Consider the following 16,993-nt stretch of genomic DNA (forward strand, 5'->3'; position numbering starts at 1 on the left):
ACGACGAGCTAATCACTGACATAAATGTTAAGACTTTGGCATACGTTAAGAAATGCAATAAGCAAAAACCATCTAAAAACATTTAAATGACAAAAAAGTATCTAAAACTCAACAACTTGATAGCTGTTCCCTTCGACAAGGGCATCGGCATTTGTGTTATGAAAGTTGAAAGTTATAACAACAAAATGAACGACATCATTGGTTTACCCCAATTTAATAAACTTACATCTAAAAGGAAAAATGAGAAGAACCCTGTGTTCAAAGAAGAAGAAAGAATTACATCTGTCCTGAAAGAGTTAAAAGTGAAAGGAAAAATCAGTGAACAGCTTTATGATAAACTAAAGCCAATAGGAAGTCAACCACCTAGAATCTACGGACTTGCTAAAGTACACAAAAATAACACACCAATGAGACCAGTTTTATCGATGCCAGGTTCTCCATATTTCAAACTAGCAAACCAGGTAGCAAAGTGGCTGTCAGTAGTAGATGAATGCAACATCAATTCTTCCACGAAACAAATATCCGATCTAATTACACATCTCCAACTTGCAGAAAATGAGGAACTTGTGAGTTTTGACGTCACATCCCTATATACAAATGTACCACTGAACGAAGCAATTGATGATTGTACCAGTCTTTTATATTCTGGAAAATACGAAAAACCTCCAGTAGATCGAGAAACTTTTCATAAATTAACCTTACTATGTAGTAGCAATGTAGTTATGTCGACTCATGATGGATATTACCAACAAGTCCATGGATTGGCAATGGGGAGCCCACCAGCTCCAATGCTTGCTAATGGTTGGCTCAGTAAATTTGACGATATTATCAAGGGAGATGCAGATTTATTCGCGAGATATATGGACGATATTATCAGAAATATCAACAAAGATAAGATCCAGGAAAAGTTGAATGAGATTAATAATATTCACCCATCACTAAAGTTTACTATCGAGCGTGAAAACAATGGAGAAATTGCATTTCTAGACATGTCTATAAAAAGAACACACGGAAACCTTGTCTCAAAGTGGTATACAAAACCAACTGACACTGGTTTAACACTAAATTTCCACGCCCTTGCACCAAAACAATACAAGAGATCGGTTGTGTCTGGACTTGTACATAGAGTCTATAGAGCTTGTAGCAGTTGGGAAACATTTCATGAAAGTCTGAAAAAGGCTAAAGGAATTCTAGATAACAACCAATATCCCGCTGAATTCTACGACCCCATTATTTCAGACACATTGAGAAAAATCATTGAAAAGCCGATTCCACAAACTGATCAGGACGAAAAAGAAAAAGAAAAAGAAGAAGAGGAAACAGAAGAAAAATTGTTATTTATTCAGTATCGTGGTAAAGTTTCGGATAATTTCAAACGAACGCTTAACAACATCAAAGCTCCGTGCAGAATTATATTCACGCTGAATAAACTGAAAAGCTGTCTACCATCACTAAAGCCAACAGTCGAAAAATCTTTGAAAAGTGGCGTAGTATATAAATTTTCATGTCCAAGATGTTCGTCTTGCTATGTCGGTCAAACAAGCCGTCATTTGATATGTCGTTTCAAAGAACATCGACGAAATGGCCCGGTTGGGGATCATTGGAAAGAATGCGAACGTGAATTGTCGATTGATGACGTAACGATCTTGTGCTCAAACTCAAAATCAACGTATCATTTAATGACTTTAGAGGCTCTTTTCATCAATCAATTGAAACCATCTTTGAATACAAAGGATGAATATAGATTCAGGCCGCTGGTGATTAAATTTTAATTATGACGTGGGTAATTACGATTTAATTACCATCAGCTTTTTTCTGATTTGTGTACAGTGTATGATGCTATGTATGATATGTATGATAAAAAAAACTTTATTATTTTAATGTTTTTAACAGTTTTTACTGAATATGTTTTTTATATTTTGGACCTGAAGATGGAATAAATTTCCGAAATATATTGTTTAATAAATATAATCATTGTTGGTCATTTTGATTGCAAGATTAGTATTCTTACCCGGTTTTTTTTCTCAGCTATTTTTGGCTGATATAGGCTTGTGTTTTTATGCACTTTGTTACCATTAGGGTGTAAAAAAATACGGAACTTATTACTGCGAGTTTGTATAAAAATCGTGCTAATCAATTTACAATGGCACAAAAATGTAAATTCGCTTTGAAAGTTTTGGACTGCACACACACACAAAAAATTTGATTTAGTTTCATAAACGAAACGCAAATTGGATTAGTTACTTTTTTCTTAAATACTGCAGGTAGAATTGTGTACTCTCTCTCCTCCTTAAACATTTTTTGTCACCACTTTGCATACAAGGCAATCTCGTCACCACAGCTTATTTTTTTTCCCTCTGGCAAAAAACGCAAGTCTAGCAGTGTTGATTGGATTACTTTCATTCTGTTGTTGTTTCGTTCTTTAATAGTTCACGATAAAAAAGATTCAAGAAAAATGAATGCACAAGTTGCTTCCCTTTACTTCGTCAAAGATGGTGAATATAGATCTCACTTATCCTTTCGACGAAAACACCGTTTACTGGCCAACTGAACAACTGGGGAAATTTAAGTTTACATCGAAACACGCTGAAGTTAATACTTCGTTTGAAACTTACTATGAAGCCAACAGATTCAGTGCTGCAGAACATGGAGGGACACATTTAGATGCACCAAGACATTTCGTTCATGGAAAACTTGGCGTCGCTGATATCTCGTTGGAAAAGCTTATTGGAAGATTATTTTTGGTCGATGTTTCTTCGGAGGTGGATAAAAATAAGGACTTTTTAATCATGCAAGAACACATCGAACAAGCTGAAACTTCCTTGAAGAGAAAAGTTGATGATCATATTGTTCTTTTTTATACAGGTGAACTTGATGTTGCCACCTCGTTCCCAGGGTACTTTGCCGTTAAAATGAACTTGGGCGCTCTCTATGATAACGGCTCTATGAAGGAGACGCTGGGAACGAAGATGCTTAATTTTGTTGTATTGCAAGCCTCGTCCGAATCTTGTTAGATCTTCCTATGTATAGAAGGAATTCGAGGCCTAAAAAAGTCCTGAGGACGAGATGGGTTGTATTATTTAGAGGAGGAGGAGGAAATTTTCTACCCTATTCGTGCAGGAGGGGTGCTGATTTAGCACCGCCCACCCCTTGTGCTGATTTAGCACCGCCCCCCCCTTTGTTTTTTTTGGAAACATATGCCGAAGTGTTGCTATAGTAACAAATTTTGGGAGTTGATTTTTGTTTTAAAAAAAATTCACTAAATTTTTTTACAAGCTGACGGCTAAGATGTGGCCGGTTGAAAATTTGAAAGTTAGGCGACTGGAGCTTACATCAACCCTAAATTTTGACTTATACAAAAAAATGGAGTTGTGAGAGAACATCAGATGTCTAGCCAAGTAAATTAAAGCTTACCTCCCGCGAAAAACAAGTTGATTTCATATAAAAAGTTGTTTATGAATCTTTTTATTTTTTGGGGTAATCTTTATTGGTCTTGAAGTTTACAAAATTAGTTATGACATCATAATTTTAATATGTTCAAAATATCAATTTGATTGGATAAAACATTTACTCCAATATCTCGATAGACACTTAAAAACAGCAGCAGCTCATTAATATCAAAAACATGATGTTATGCATTAATTACCATATCAAATTTCTTAGTGTCAAAGATCTTTAAAACCGATCAGGATTTTTAAAAAAAATAAAAAACAACTTTTTAAGCTCTTTCATATGAAACCAACTTGTTTTTTCACAGGAGGTTAGCTTCAAATTCTTCAACATGAAAACCAAGAAAAAAATATGTACCCATCCTATAAAACATTGTTTTGAGTAAGAACCCCGCCCGCTCCCTGGGATGACTGCGGCATAGAGATTTTAACCACATCCTATAGAAAGACAAAAAGCTTAAATCTCAAATTATTGATTTATTGATTACTTTATTGTTCTTTTCACAGGTTTTAGCAAACACTATCCTGATTTAAACAAATACCTTGGTACAAATACAACGAACACATCAATGTTGCGTTTCCCTGGACTTCATCCAGATGCAGCTACCTGGCTTACAGAAAGACGAAAGGTACACAACACTTGATGTCCGCTTTAACAATCGCGTACAAAAAACGTACTGGCGACTCAAACAATATTTTTTTAATCAATAACTATTCTTTCTCATGCTCGTCCCTAGGAGCCTTAAGAGGCGTCATCACAGGGGGGAGGGGGCTTTCGCCGTAATCAAGGTCATCAAAGAAGTAAAGTAGCCTTTGAACTAGTTTTATTTGCTGATTAATCTCCTAAGAAAACGACTTACATGTTTGTACCAAGAATGCTGAAGTTTGGCGTATTTTTCTCGTGAGGTCGCCAAAGTTCAACGCAGAAAATCTAATGTTGCGAATTGTATCATTTAATTCCCCATTAGGTGATCAATTGTCATATTGAAATCCTCCTTATATGTTGCTTTTTTAGGTAAAATCAGTCGGTATTGATACAGCCTCAATCGATTACGGCCAAAGCAGCAAATTTTTAGCCCACAGAATTCTTTTCTCGCACAACGTACCTGCATTTGAGAACGTCAATCTCAAAGAAATTACAAAATTAAAAAGCGTTAACAAAGTTATGATTTATGCGTTACCAATGATGATTAAAAATGGCTCTGGCGCTCCATTGAGAATTGTCGCATCATATGATGACGATACAACGCAGGTATCACAAGGCGTTCGATTAGGAGTGTCAATCTGGGTGTTTTTGCTGTTGGTCTTCCTGCAACTGCAATGTTAATAAACATTTCCTTTCTTTATAACATTTTTTACAATGCTGAGGTAGAATTAAAGGACAAAAACAATATGCGCTTTTAAGTAGCCACTAAACAAAGCGCATAAATCATGATGGGCGCACAATTGCCTTTTGTTAATGTAAAATAATTTTTTTAAAAAAAATACATTTTCTTTGAATACACGTGCTGTCCTTTTTAGACAATATCAGTACATTCGCGAACCATTCCAATGTAATTTTATTAGATTTGTTACCTCGTATTTCTCTTTGATAATGGTCTTAAAACAAACAGTCGCAGACTTCTTTAAACTTTATATACTTGTATTCAAAGAGGATCCTTTTTTAAGTAACAATTCACAACGCCTTTCATTTTCCTTTTTTTTTCTGAAGCTTAAGAACGCGATATAAATGTGCATTCTATTTTTAATAAGGATCAGTTAACATTTTATCGCAGTTAATTTGGCGATTGGAAAATTTTGTTAATTTTCGAGACAATTTGAATAGGTGAATTCCAGCGTGACGTTATTTGTTTACTTTTCAGCAGTAAGCCCTTCGGCTATAGCATTTGCGTGGCAAAAAAAAGATGCTAGGTAGGATTTTCTTCTCAAGGAAACACCGTTGAGGTTATAAACTATTATCGAATATAGATTTTTGCCTTCTGATTTATTTGAATTCTTTAAAGTCCTAGAAATGCTTTCGCGTGATGAAATGATTACTTTGCTTCGCCTAGCACCTCAATATTTTTTCCTGGCACGCAAATGCCAAAGCCGAAAAGAGTTTAAAGCTGGATTTCCAATAGAAAAAATAATACGCGTATCGACACGGATCGTATCGATGAGCATGCGCAATGAATATATTTTGTAAAAAATGCGTATCGGAAAACGATACGACGTACCGAGGAAAAAGTTGCAATCATTTTAACTTTTGACGGAGATACGATGTACCAAACAATAAGAAAAATATTTTAAACCAATCAAAACTCTTAAATACTTTTTTGCTTGTTCAGCAATTTTTGTTTTGAAGATTGTAAACAAAATAGCGTCGAACCTTCCATACAATCTTCTCGTTTTTGATACAAATTGTATTGATGAAAACACACAAAATGTAAACAACGGAATTCATCTATTCGCGGATGACTTGGTGTTAAAGTGGGTAAAACTTCGCGGATTGTTGATTATTTTAAAAGTGCCCCTCCTTGTATTAAGCACCCGGGAGAACTCTGGGTAATGTCTAGCATGGACACACCTTGTTATATCAGACTTAGATTTTTCTGTCGCACTGGCTCGAAATCTCATGCAAATCCTGAAGTCTGACTCGCAGTGAGATTTGCATAACGTCATTGCAATCACACAATGGCGTGACAATACTCAAATACTTCAGTATTACTGGCGAAGGCAGGAAATTCTTTTTGCAGTTCGCTAAGATATTCTTAAAAACCGTTTGTGTACCAACAGAATATAATCCAAAGTAAAAAAACGCTCACGACACATTGCATCTTTTTAATACAGCCTAAATACTTTTGAAGATAGTAACCGTTGAAATGTTAGCTACTTTGCTAAAATATTCCCTCTGCGTCTTCACGAGAAGTGATATCTCACGTAACACAGTCAATGACTATCAGATAGGCTCCTATCAGAATATTATAGAGGAATCTTGGAGACGATGTTTAGAGGAATATTTATTTTAACAAAGAATGTGTATTATATGTATATACAACATTTATATCGTACTTTATGTTCTTAACACACAAATAATTTTCGCGCAGAGGGGTGCGCGAAATCTTTAAATTAAAAAAGCAAAAGATGGTTAGCGGAAATCAAGTATCTCTAACGACCTGGCTAAAGAAATTAACCTTAAACCACTATGTTTAAGTTATATAAAAAAATGATTTATAAAAACATCTTCAAAATAATAAAAAATCACAGGAATATCGAATTTACGAGTGTACTACAATTTAGGAAGTGAAATATCAAGGGTGTAAACACATAAAAAGCGTGAAAAAAAGGAAATTAAAGTGAGAAAAACATTAAAATATATGATTTTATTTACAAGTTCTACAATTAACAAACGAAATATTTCACAAATTGAAAGTTAATTGACAAATCACATTGTTGGTGCTTTCGTGAATTTGATATCTCGTTTTTTTCCCCGGTATAATAATATATTTTTGGATGAAAATATGTATGGAAAGTCGAAAGCAATGTTTGTCATTGTCAGCCAATGTAAAATGTACAAAACTAAAAAGCTTTTTTTTACATTTTTTTATTTTTCAATAATCTGGGATTACATTTACTTTCACAGAATATCTACTTTGCAAAAAATAGCTGGAGAGAGAAAGAGAGATAGTCGGTTGTCATGTGCGGACTCAACGGCCCTGCAGGATGAATAATGGATTTTAGAAGAATATAGAAGCGAATTTCAAGTCGCTTGAGCAGTAAAAAGTAAAAAAACAACAAAAAATTGGATTTAAACTATACATTTAACTATAAAATTGCTGTTCGATAACAACTCCCAAAAAAGTCAGATAAACAGCTGAAAGTTTATTCTACACCCAACTCGTAACGGAACGTAAAAAGTTCTTCGTAAAATTGTCATTGAAATCTAAAACGTTAAGAACAAATTATCATATGACGTTTCTTTTATAAACACCAGTTACCAGCTAGACCAAAAATGTTTTGATCACTTTCCGTATTTATTTTATTCATTTCCTTTGATGTGCCGCAGCTTTTCAGCTTTAGCAGCTTTTTGAAATTGCAAAAAAAATTCAAAAAGTATGAAATTTCAAAATCGTACTGCAAATAAATAACCTACTACAACATTTCATTACGATATATATAACCTCTGGTTGAAAGTGAGGCTTGTAAGAGAAATTAAAAATTGAGGAGTTGTTGACCTGCCATAAAAACAGGACTTTCTTCAAATGAGGTAAAAATTTGCACGTATGCTAACTTAACAAAACTGAATTAAGAAATAAGAAATAAAAAATCATAAAGCAAAAGAAAACTAAATCCTGTAATTGTTCCATAAAGAAAATAACAATAGTGAAATATGGGAGAAGGAACAGCGTCTAATAAGAAATTTGAGAATTGTATCTGCCTTAAATCACGGAACCGTGTAAAAAAATCGGAAAACAAACAAACGAATAACGAAGAAAAACATTGACCAACCTTTAGCTGACAGTTCAGCTAGTAGCGTGGGCTCCGCGGCTGCATGTTACTTCTTGTCACAATTTGATTTGTAACCTTGGGTTCTGCACGACCTCTCGTAGAAGAAACTGATGCATATGATGTATTGGACGAATTTTGCTCGTCCGCAGGAGGTGACTCAACAACCACATACGACTCCTTTCGGTTTTCATTCCAATGTTCCAATTCTTGTGCCTCAAGCGTCGCTAGTCGTCGATGTCGTGATTCAGGAGACTCATCCTGGATGTCAAGGTGAGGGTATAAACGTGGACTCGTAGCATGAGGCACTGGGATGTCACAGTTTTGCGATTGCAAACACGACGTGGTTGTCTTAGGGGTTGTTGAAGGAATCTTCACACTGTAGGGGGCTGTTCGGTTAGATCTATTACTACTGGTATATGCACCAACGCGCCCAGTACTTGGTAAATTATCGTATCGTAACACCTTTCCTGGAACATGCATCTGGACTGTTGGTTGCGATATTATAGGTGGCACGACTTGGTAAGGTGTACACGATGACGAATTTCTCGCGACAGTTGGATTGTTAGTATCGTTATTACCGCGATTGGAAATTTTCTCCGACTTGTTCTGAGTTTTAAATGTTTCTTGGTTACCAGTCAATTCTTTAATTGTTACGGGCTTTCGTTGTTCTTCTTCCGCGTTGAATGCAGAATTAGTCTCCTTAGAAGCGTAATGATCTCTTTCTTTGGAATTTGACCGTTGAAAGTTCCTTGGATCTTGCTGACTGGAATGCTTTGCCTCCTGCGCTTCAAGCTTCTCGCGTTCACGTTGTTCTTTCTCCCTTGTTTCTCTTTGCTCCTTAGATTCAGAACTGATTTGCTTGCCTTTTGTCTTTTCTTCTTGTTTCGAGGCTGAGGCTGTCTTTTTCGTAGACTGCAACACGACGTCCCCTTTGGCCATGACATTACCATTTTGCTTGTATACGTCCTCAGAAAAATACAGACATGGCCATAGATAGTATTGCACTTGGCTTCCATGCCCACTGAATTTTGAATGCTTCTCTGGGCCATAATTGAAGTCATCGGCTGCAACAAACATGGGAGGGTTGCTGGCGTTCATCAGCCAAGCAACCTCGACACATTCATTTATGTAGTTCACAAGATGCCTCTTTATATTTTCCCCACGATTAGCAACTTGTAAACATCTGCTGTATATTTCCTGCCACAACAAAGAAAAATCTGAAAGTTTTTTTTTGCATTTATATGTATCATTTTCTTGATAACATAAAATCTCATATCAACGTCCATGTAAGAGGGAATAAACGTTACATAAACGGCAAACTTCTAGCTAAACTTAATTTTTTTTTTGAAAGAAGGCAACAACGAGCTGAAACTTTCGCCTTAAATAATTTTAACCCTTATATTTTACATTTTTGTGCGACACCTAATGAGCAAGGGCACTTCCCTAAATGGGGTGATAGGAAACCCTACTAGCATCAAAAATGTGAATGCAAAAAGAAAGCCATACCTTTTGTAAGTTTTCGATAATAACTGGGTCTGGAACTTCTCTCAACATCATGCATACGTCATCTACAAGATGCTTCGATAAGGCGCGCTTTTTACTTGCTCCTTGAAACGGTTTCTAAACAGAAATTAAAATTTTGTTTAAGTTTGTCGCTTTATTAAATCAGGCAAAAAAACACAAAAAAATGTAATCCAAACTGAAAGTTAAGATTTTAAAAGAAAAATTTTTTATTTTAGTTTGTTGTGTATAAAATAAGAATTGTCGAGGCTTGCAAAAAAATAACCATAACTGAGACTCAAAAATATTCTTTATGGTGAAAAAAATATTCTCTTCCTTCGGTAACGCACAACATCATTGACGAATTTTTGGCCGTTTTAATTTTTTGCGCAGTAAAAAATGTATTTTGCGGCAATATGAACGTATTTCACGCGTATTAATTCCTTCTCCCCATAAACTTACATAGAAATAAAGTATACTTTTGTGCGTTTTAATTTTCGCGCAAAAAAATTTTCGAGTTATTTCTGTACTAAATTTTGCACACTAACAAACGTTTATGCGCGAACGCACGAAAATTAGTCCGCGTAAAAATTGCTACAAATGTTTACAAAACCTTAGGCACTGCGGTGTGTGCTTAGTCTTTTTCAAAATAAGGACTTACGCTATTAAATAAATCCTGCAGTTTGGAAAATATTTCTTCTTTAGCCTTCTCCACTTCTTTATTCGTCTTCTTTATCGCCATCTAAAACAAAAGAACAAAGGAGAAGGCAATGACACATTGAAGGAGGGAGTATGGTGAAGGAGGGAGCATGATGAAGAAGGGAGAATGGTGAAGAAGGGAGAATGGTGAAGAAGGCAGATTGACACGGGTGAAGGGAAAGCATTGGCACAGTTGAGGTAGGGAGCATTGAAACAGTGAATCTACTTTGAAAAAAATTAAAACAATAATAGCCTCATTATAAAGATGATGGCATTATTTTGCATAAATTTGCTCACTAATTATTGCAGGTACTGAATGGCGCAAATGAGACAAAAAAGTTATTTTGTAATAATTCTCATGATGAAAAATCACCTGCGGAAACATCGCACCTAAAGTACAGTCACACAAAAATCGCAAAAAACTGACAAGAAATTTATGGGATCACATTTCTAAACACCGATCTATTTATCTTATAGCTTACTTAACTTAAAGTACAGTCAACCTATTTTTAAAACATTACCATAAAGATCTTCAGGAGGTTATCGGCTATGGATTTTTCTTCGTAATCAACTTCTTGCATTTCAGCGGATATCTCACCGTATTGTTCCCGGTATAAACATCTGCATCTTTGCGCAATCGCGCTTGGTCGGTTTTTGTCCATTAAATTCTCGTGAGCGTCTTTGCGGTCCACCTCTTGACTGCTCATCATTTGAGAAATCCTTAAAAACAGAAATGTCGAGTTAGAGACGTGTTTTTCACAATCCTGATCCAGGACTGAGTTAAGAACATAAAAATAAATTATGTTAAAACTCAGGAAAATGTCACACATCTGCACAAATCTTACATAATAAAAAATGTTAAGCCTTTAACAGGCCTGTTAAGCGGAAAGTTTTAATCTAACGAATACTGTTTAAACAAGAGAAAGGGACAGCAAACCAAACCTGGTCATTAGTTCCTCCACTCTATGCGATAGCTGAACATTCTCATGTTCCAGAGTTTGGTTTCTTTCCTTTAAATGTGTCAAACTAAAACAAAATTAAACTAAAAAGCTTCTGAATCAATTCTTTGCACATTGTTTTTACGAGATACCTAAAAATTTCAATTTCAAACATTATTTTTAACGCAATTCGTAGTATAAAAAAGGGCAATTTTAAGTCACAAATGCACAGAAAACATTTCCTGTTAGTTATTTTTCGTAAAGTGAACCCAAAAATTTTCATAAAAGATCATTTTGTATAAAATTTGTTTTTCAAAAAAAATGTGAAAAGAAAACAATTTAGAGCAATTATAAGTAGAAAAAAAATTGTATATCTTCAATTTTTCCATTGATCAATTTTGCACATAATCCGCACATATAGGCAGCTGTGCAAATTTTTGCACATTTTTCAAACTTTATTGCTTATGTACGAAATTTTGTGCACTCAAGAATTACTACAAATTGACAATAGCCTTTCACAATACATATAATAAAGCTGATGTCCCAAGACTTATTGCACAATAAACATATTATTCTAATAGCAGTCCAATACCTAGTTTTACCTAACCTATTTTGTTTTGATTACTGCAAGAGAAAAACGTTCCTAAGACAAACAGTCCCAGTGGACAAAATAAATATGATAATTTCCAACAAAAGAGGTATATCAAAAAATTTATTTTTTAAATGTCTACCTGTTAAAGAGATATTAGGATTATCATGTACACTAAAATTTTTAAAACGAAAGGGAAGAGACAGACATGATTTACAAAATTCAACATTTTCCTGATAGTACCCGAAGAAAACAAACTATTTGTGAAAGAAATTTATACAAATGGGGATTTGAAAAAATGTGGAAAAGTTAAGTTCTGCAAATATTTAAAAAACCAGTCATCATCATCATCATTCTCGGCTTAACGTCCGTTTTCCATGCTGGCATGGGTTGGACGGGGTATATTAATGACCCTCTTCCAATCTTATCTAGAATGTGTTAGAGCTAAGCTCAAATTCCTCTGTATCAAGTCTGTCCTTATAACCTCCTGCCAAGTCTTTCTTGGTCTGCCTCTGGGCTTTGTCCCAGGAACTATTAAGTCTCTACACTATCTTACCCAATTATCCTCCTCCATTCTTTCCAAGTGCCCCAGCCAAATTCAATCTTCTTATCTGGATAACATCTTTAATTCTACGGATACTTAGCCTGCTTCTTAGCTCATCTGAACTCTTTCTGTCTCTCAAACTGGCGTTACACACCCACCTAACCATTCTCATATCATTCCCTTCTAAACGGTCAAGATCTTCCTGCTTCACTGCCCATGTCTCACTACCGTACAACATAACACTTCTTACACAGGCATACACAGGCACAGGCATACACAGGCAATCATCCCTTAAAAACGTTTTGCCACGAAAAATTGTCCATTTCTTGGAACCACAACTATTTCTATTGCAAAAGTTTTTTATCGCTAATTTACCTACAATATCTTTATTTCTGAAAGTAAATGATAGGCACAATACTGACTTTCCTTTTTACTATAATTACCACATCGTCAGCATCTGCAAAAATTCCAGAAAAATGTAGTCAGGATCACTTACCTACAAAAATAAGCTCCACAAATAATTTCTTTTTTTTATAAAATACACAACATTACATAGGGCATTGAATTTATACATACCCTTCTTCCCTGTATGCCATTTGTCCTCTCAAGTCTTTGAGTTCTCTATAAAAAATAGAAACAGAAGTAACATATATAAATGGATTCTAGTTACCATCTACACACACACCACGGGCTGATACAGAAAATTATTTTAGGTGTCTGTAGCCCACTGACATTTTTTTATAATAATTATCAGTAGTCTGGTTGTTTTGCTGGAATGTGTTTGGGTGTTATGTTTGCACAGAGAGTAGGTTGTAATGGTTTTTATTCTTCTGTGCATATATGAGTGTTTACAAAAACATTATGCCTTCAAAATATACCCTAAGAGAAATATAATAAATCAATTTTCAAACATTGTGAAGCTATGTGTCTCTATTTCGAGCTCCCAAAATAGATGCCCCAAAAATTAGTACATTGATATAAATTGACTTGGATCAGTCCCGGAACACCTGCAGTTAAGGTATCAATAAATTTTTGAAAGCCTCAGTACTGTAGCACAAGGCTTAAAACTAAGTTACATGTTATATTCTAGTTATATATCTTATATGGATATCTTTATTTTACTGCTTCTTGTTTTTTCAAAAAAAAAAACTTACTTGAGGATGTCAGCAGTTCTTTCACTTTCTTTCTCTGTTTGATAATTATCATGTATTATCGCTTGCATTTCCAGCATTGATTGTACACATGTGTCAACCATACAGTACCTATCATCTCCCTCATGCTTAAAGCTTTTTGCCAGGTTTGCCAGGTATTTTGCATGTTCCGAAACAGTTTTGTTTATTTGTTCAAATTTTAGGTGTGGATTTTTGTGACTATCCTTGTAATGACGATATTTTAAAACCTCCGGATAAAACATATTAAGACCTAAAATAAAACAAAAAGTACAGTCGCTAAGGCCAACATTATGAGTTGTTCATTTTGTGAGTAAAGTGTCAAACTTTGCATGGAGCTTCTTTAGTATGAAGAGAATCAATTTAGAAGTGGTACCCAAAATTCTGACTTCTTGATGACATCATAGTGACGTCATTTGGTCCTAAAATGACCCATATTTTTTGTCAAATCATGTTAATTTTGATATCATTCAAAAAAGAATAAAATTTTAGGCATTTTTTCATTATTAAGTCATGTGCTCAAAATAAAGTCATCTTGAGATATTGACCATAATATTTATAACATGATTAAAACATTTTCGTTACATTTCTTTCAATGTTAATAAAAAAAAACATTCGAAAGTTGTCTATTTATTGTGTTCTGTTGTGTTGTGAAAATGGTGTTTTATTATATTTTTATTGATAATAATTTTCAATAAAATTTATGGATTGGAATAAATGCATTTTAAGTCAACAAGATCAAAAAGATTTGTCTCTCGTCGATCCATTAAATAATAAAAACAATGAAGTCTGCAGACATGCAAAGCTGGTGGAAAACATCTAGGCTTTTAGAGACAATAGTATTTCCTTTCCAAAGAACTTACTTGAATCATTTGACACGCTTGACTCTGGTGAAGGAATATTAACAAAGATTAAGGAACATAAAGGAAAATGGCATAAAACCTGTGCATTGGAAATGTCGAACTCAAACTAAGAATAATCAATATTATATAACTCAGGTAGAGCGATGTTTGTGTCTTTTTTGTTGAAGCTACTACAGTAAGTTTTCCCCTATGAAGAACTTTTAACTTTTTCTAGGTTAAAAAGAGCAATTCACTGGTCATTGAGACAAGAAGACAATCCAGAACTAACGAGTCCACCTCAAAAAGTAACTCGTGAATCCTTACCCGCTGAAACACAGCTAAAATCCCGAATTTCCTTTTTCTGTGAAGAGATGGGGTGCTTCCAAGAAGATGGCTTACAACCAGCCCAAGGATTGCTCCCTTTGCATCATGTGACAACTGTAAACAGGGACACCATGGTTAGGAAGTGTGCCACGGAAATGAAGAACGAAAAATCAAATTATCAAAGTAATTTACATATACAGCCAATGTATATGTAAATTGTTGATATCTTCATACACACAAAAACTCCCAGTACTGTACTGTAAATGACAATTCACCCACACAACCTTCTCCTAGAGAATTAACTGTGGAATTTTCCATGTTCCATTTTATAAGTTCTATGTTTTGAGTAATCCCTTACCGCAAGTACATTCCTTAATACACAATAATAATACAGAAATACAAAACAGAAAATCTTTCAGCTCATGACTGGCAGTGAAATGAAAGGTAACAATCATGACGAAGATTCATATTGATGAAGATAATAAAAACTGAAGTGAAATTAGGTTCACACTGCAGTAAAAATGCTATGGTTTCATTTAGTGGGGACCGACTGTTGAATTCTTTCAGGTTTTAGCTACCAGGAAATTAACTAGACACAAAATTAACAAAAATTTTAAAAATTCACAGTAATTAAAAGCCCCTTATTAAAGGGATCTTGAGGTACTTTTACAAGTTGGACTATAGCTCTTTTTTGTGGCACAAAAACAATTAATATGCCTTTGCAACAAAGCTAAAAGAAATCAACCAATTTTCCAAATCTATCTCTGTATGAATGATTCTTGTTTTTTTTAAAAATAATTCAACATGATATACCAGCCATCTAAGCAATAAAACTAAAAAATAATCTATTAGCAGCAGGTGTGTGCTTGATATTTTTTTTTTCAGATTGATGTGAATTTTTTCAACAAACAGGTTGTTACTGATCTATGACATGTCAACCTGGTCAGGGTATGATGTTCAATTAAGTATTGCCAACCTTGTCCACAGGCCCTTTGTTTCTCAACTGCTCCGCACTTCCATGATAAGAGCTTATAAAAGAATGCATGGGAACTTAATGTTCATAATTTACATTAAGTATTTTTGGCACTGAAAAATCTGCTGTCGCAATTTTTGCACTTTTAGAATACTGTGGCAGCTGAAATTTTTTAACTCAACAAAACACAGAAAAATGTTCTTGCTGCCCCCTAAATTATATTTATTATAAATGAAAACTATGAAGTAACACTATGCAAAAAAAAATATTTAAATGAATATAAGTAAGTAGTAAAGTAAATACTAAAGTTCAATGCAGAAAAAGTGGCATTTCATATTTCAGCATTTTCTGAAATGATTTAATTTATTCACAAGTATTCACTGTTTTTAATGATGTAGTTGAAGCGCAAAAAATGTTAATTGATTTTTCCTTCAAATTTCGAAATAAAAAAACAAGAATATGTAGCCAGACGTGTAACTGTTTCAAAAAAAATTGTTTCACTAGTTTCCGAAATAGAGGGGAGTTACAATAGATCTTTCTGAGTAAATAAGACAATCATTGAAAGTTAAAAAATGTAGAAAAGGGAGGAAAAAAGGCTTAAACATTTCTTTTGGTACCTTTGGTAAGTGTAGCATTGAAATATTAACCTTGTTAATAATTAATGAGTCAAAACATTTTCAGTATAAAATTAAAGTAAGTTAAAAATTTGGGTTGATAAATGTGAAACATGCCTTCTAAATGTACAAATAAAAACGATTATAATAGAAAAATAAAAATTAAAAACTAGTATGTAAAAGAAAAAGTATAACAGTATATATAAAATCACAGTATTTAAAAAAATGTAGAATAATTTATAGCTTGCTAATAATAGTGTGCATGTTGAATTATATTTCTAATACTTTAAAGTCTTTAATTTTAATACAGAGTGTAGGTGTTTAAAAGAATTTGTGACTCATACCTGGGACAAGATCAAAGATGTTATAAAGAAATACATTTTCCGTTTTATCCCACCAAAATAACGCTTTTAAAAAATATTTTTTCTAAAACTTACTTGGAAACTTACATAGAAGTTACATCCGTGAAAAAAATTGAAGAATATTAACTCTAAGGGTCTACCGTATCCTTAAATAACTTTATATAGAATTAATTTTATATTGAAGAAGAACTAATTTGTTCATCACTAACATACTGCCAAGCAGTGAGCGGGATTCGATCCGCTGTCCCCAGAACTGGGAGCACGAACCCACTACACTACGTGCGGCAATATGTTAGTGATGAACTCAGATAGTTTATCCGGATGGTGTGTACACATAGGTGAATATTTATCATAGCACATCTGCATTTTATTCTCAACAGAGAATGCTTCACTCCAATCAGACCTCTGATCATGATGAGCGAGTATAATGCGTGTGAGTCATATTGAAGAAGAACTACTTTGTTCATCACTAACATACTGCCAAGCAGTGAGCAGGATTCGA

At 34.2% G+C, this 16,993-nt stretch overlaps 3 protein-coding genes across 3 annotated transcripts; 2 read left to right on the top strand and 1 right to left on the bottom strand.

The window, feature by feature from the left end:
* Nucleotides 1-86: 86 nt before the first annotated feature.
* On the top strand, nt 87-2,294 carry LOC130612896 (uncharacterized). The gene is made up of 5 exons (XM_057434231.1): nt 87-1,118; nt 1,347-1,757; nt 1,809-1,852; nt 2,048-2,156; nt 2,265-2,294. Exons 1-5 carry the CDS (start codon nt 87-89, stop codon nt 2,292-2,294), a joined length of 1,626 nt encoding a protein of 541 aa, XP_057290214.1.
* Nucleotides 2,295-2,459: 165 nt separating this feature from the next.
* Nucleotides 2,460-4,951, top strand: LOC130662498 (kynurenine formamidase-like). Its single transcript, XM_057461382.1, has 3 exons — nt 2,460-2,865; nt 3,957-4,078; nt 4,465-4,951. Exons 1-3 carry the CDS (start codon nt 2,460-2,462, stop codon nt 4,774-4,776), a joined length of 840 nt encoding a protein of 279 aa, XP_057317365.1. The 3' UTR covers nt 4,777-4,951.
* A 1,484-nt stretch (nt 4,952-6,435) lies between these two features.
* LOC130662497 (uncharacterized) lies at nt 6,436-15,770 on the bottom strand. Its single transcript, XM_057461381.1, has 9 exons — nt 14,543-15,770; nt 13,362-13,629; nt 12,784-12,828; nt 11,079-11,162; nt 10,658-10,856; nt 10,099-10,179; nt 9,444-9,557; nt 7,938-9,134; nt 6,436-7,371 (listed from the first exon to the last, which is right to left on the bottom strand). The coding sequence occupies exons 2-8, from the start codon at nt 13,619-13,621 to the stop codon at nt 7,956-7,958; spliced, it is 1,962 nt and encodes a 653-aa protein (XP_057317364.1). The 5' UTR covers nt 13,622-13,629; nt 14,543-15,770; the 3' UTR covers nt 6,436-7,371; nt 7,938-7,955.
* Between the last annotated feature and the right edge of the window lie 1,223 nt (nt 15,771-16,993).

The sequence above is a fragment of the Hydractinia symbiolongicarpus genome, chromosome 10 (genome assembly GCF_029227915.1).
Source record: "Hydractinia symbiolongicarpus strain clone_291-10 chromosome 10, HSymV2.1, whole genome shotgun sequence".
In the NCBI taxonomy this organism is placed as follows: domain Eukaryota; kingdom Metazoa; phylum Cnidaria; class Hydrozoa; order Anthoathecata; family Hydractiniidae; genus Hydractinia; species Hydractinia symbiolongicarpus.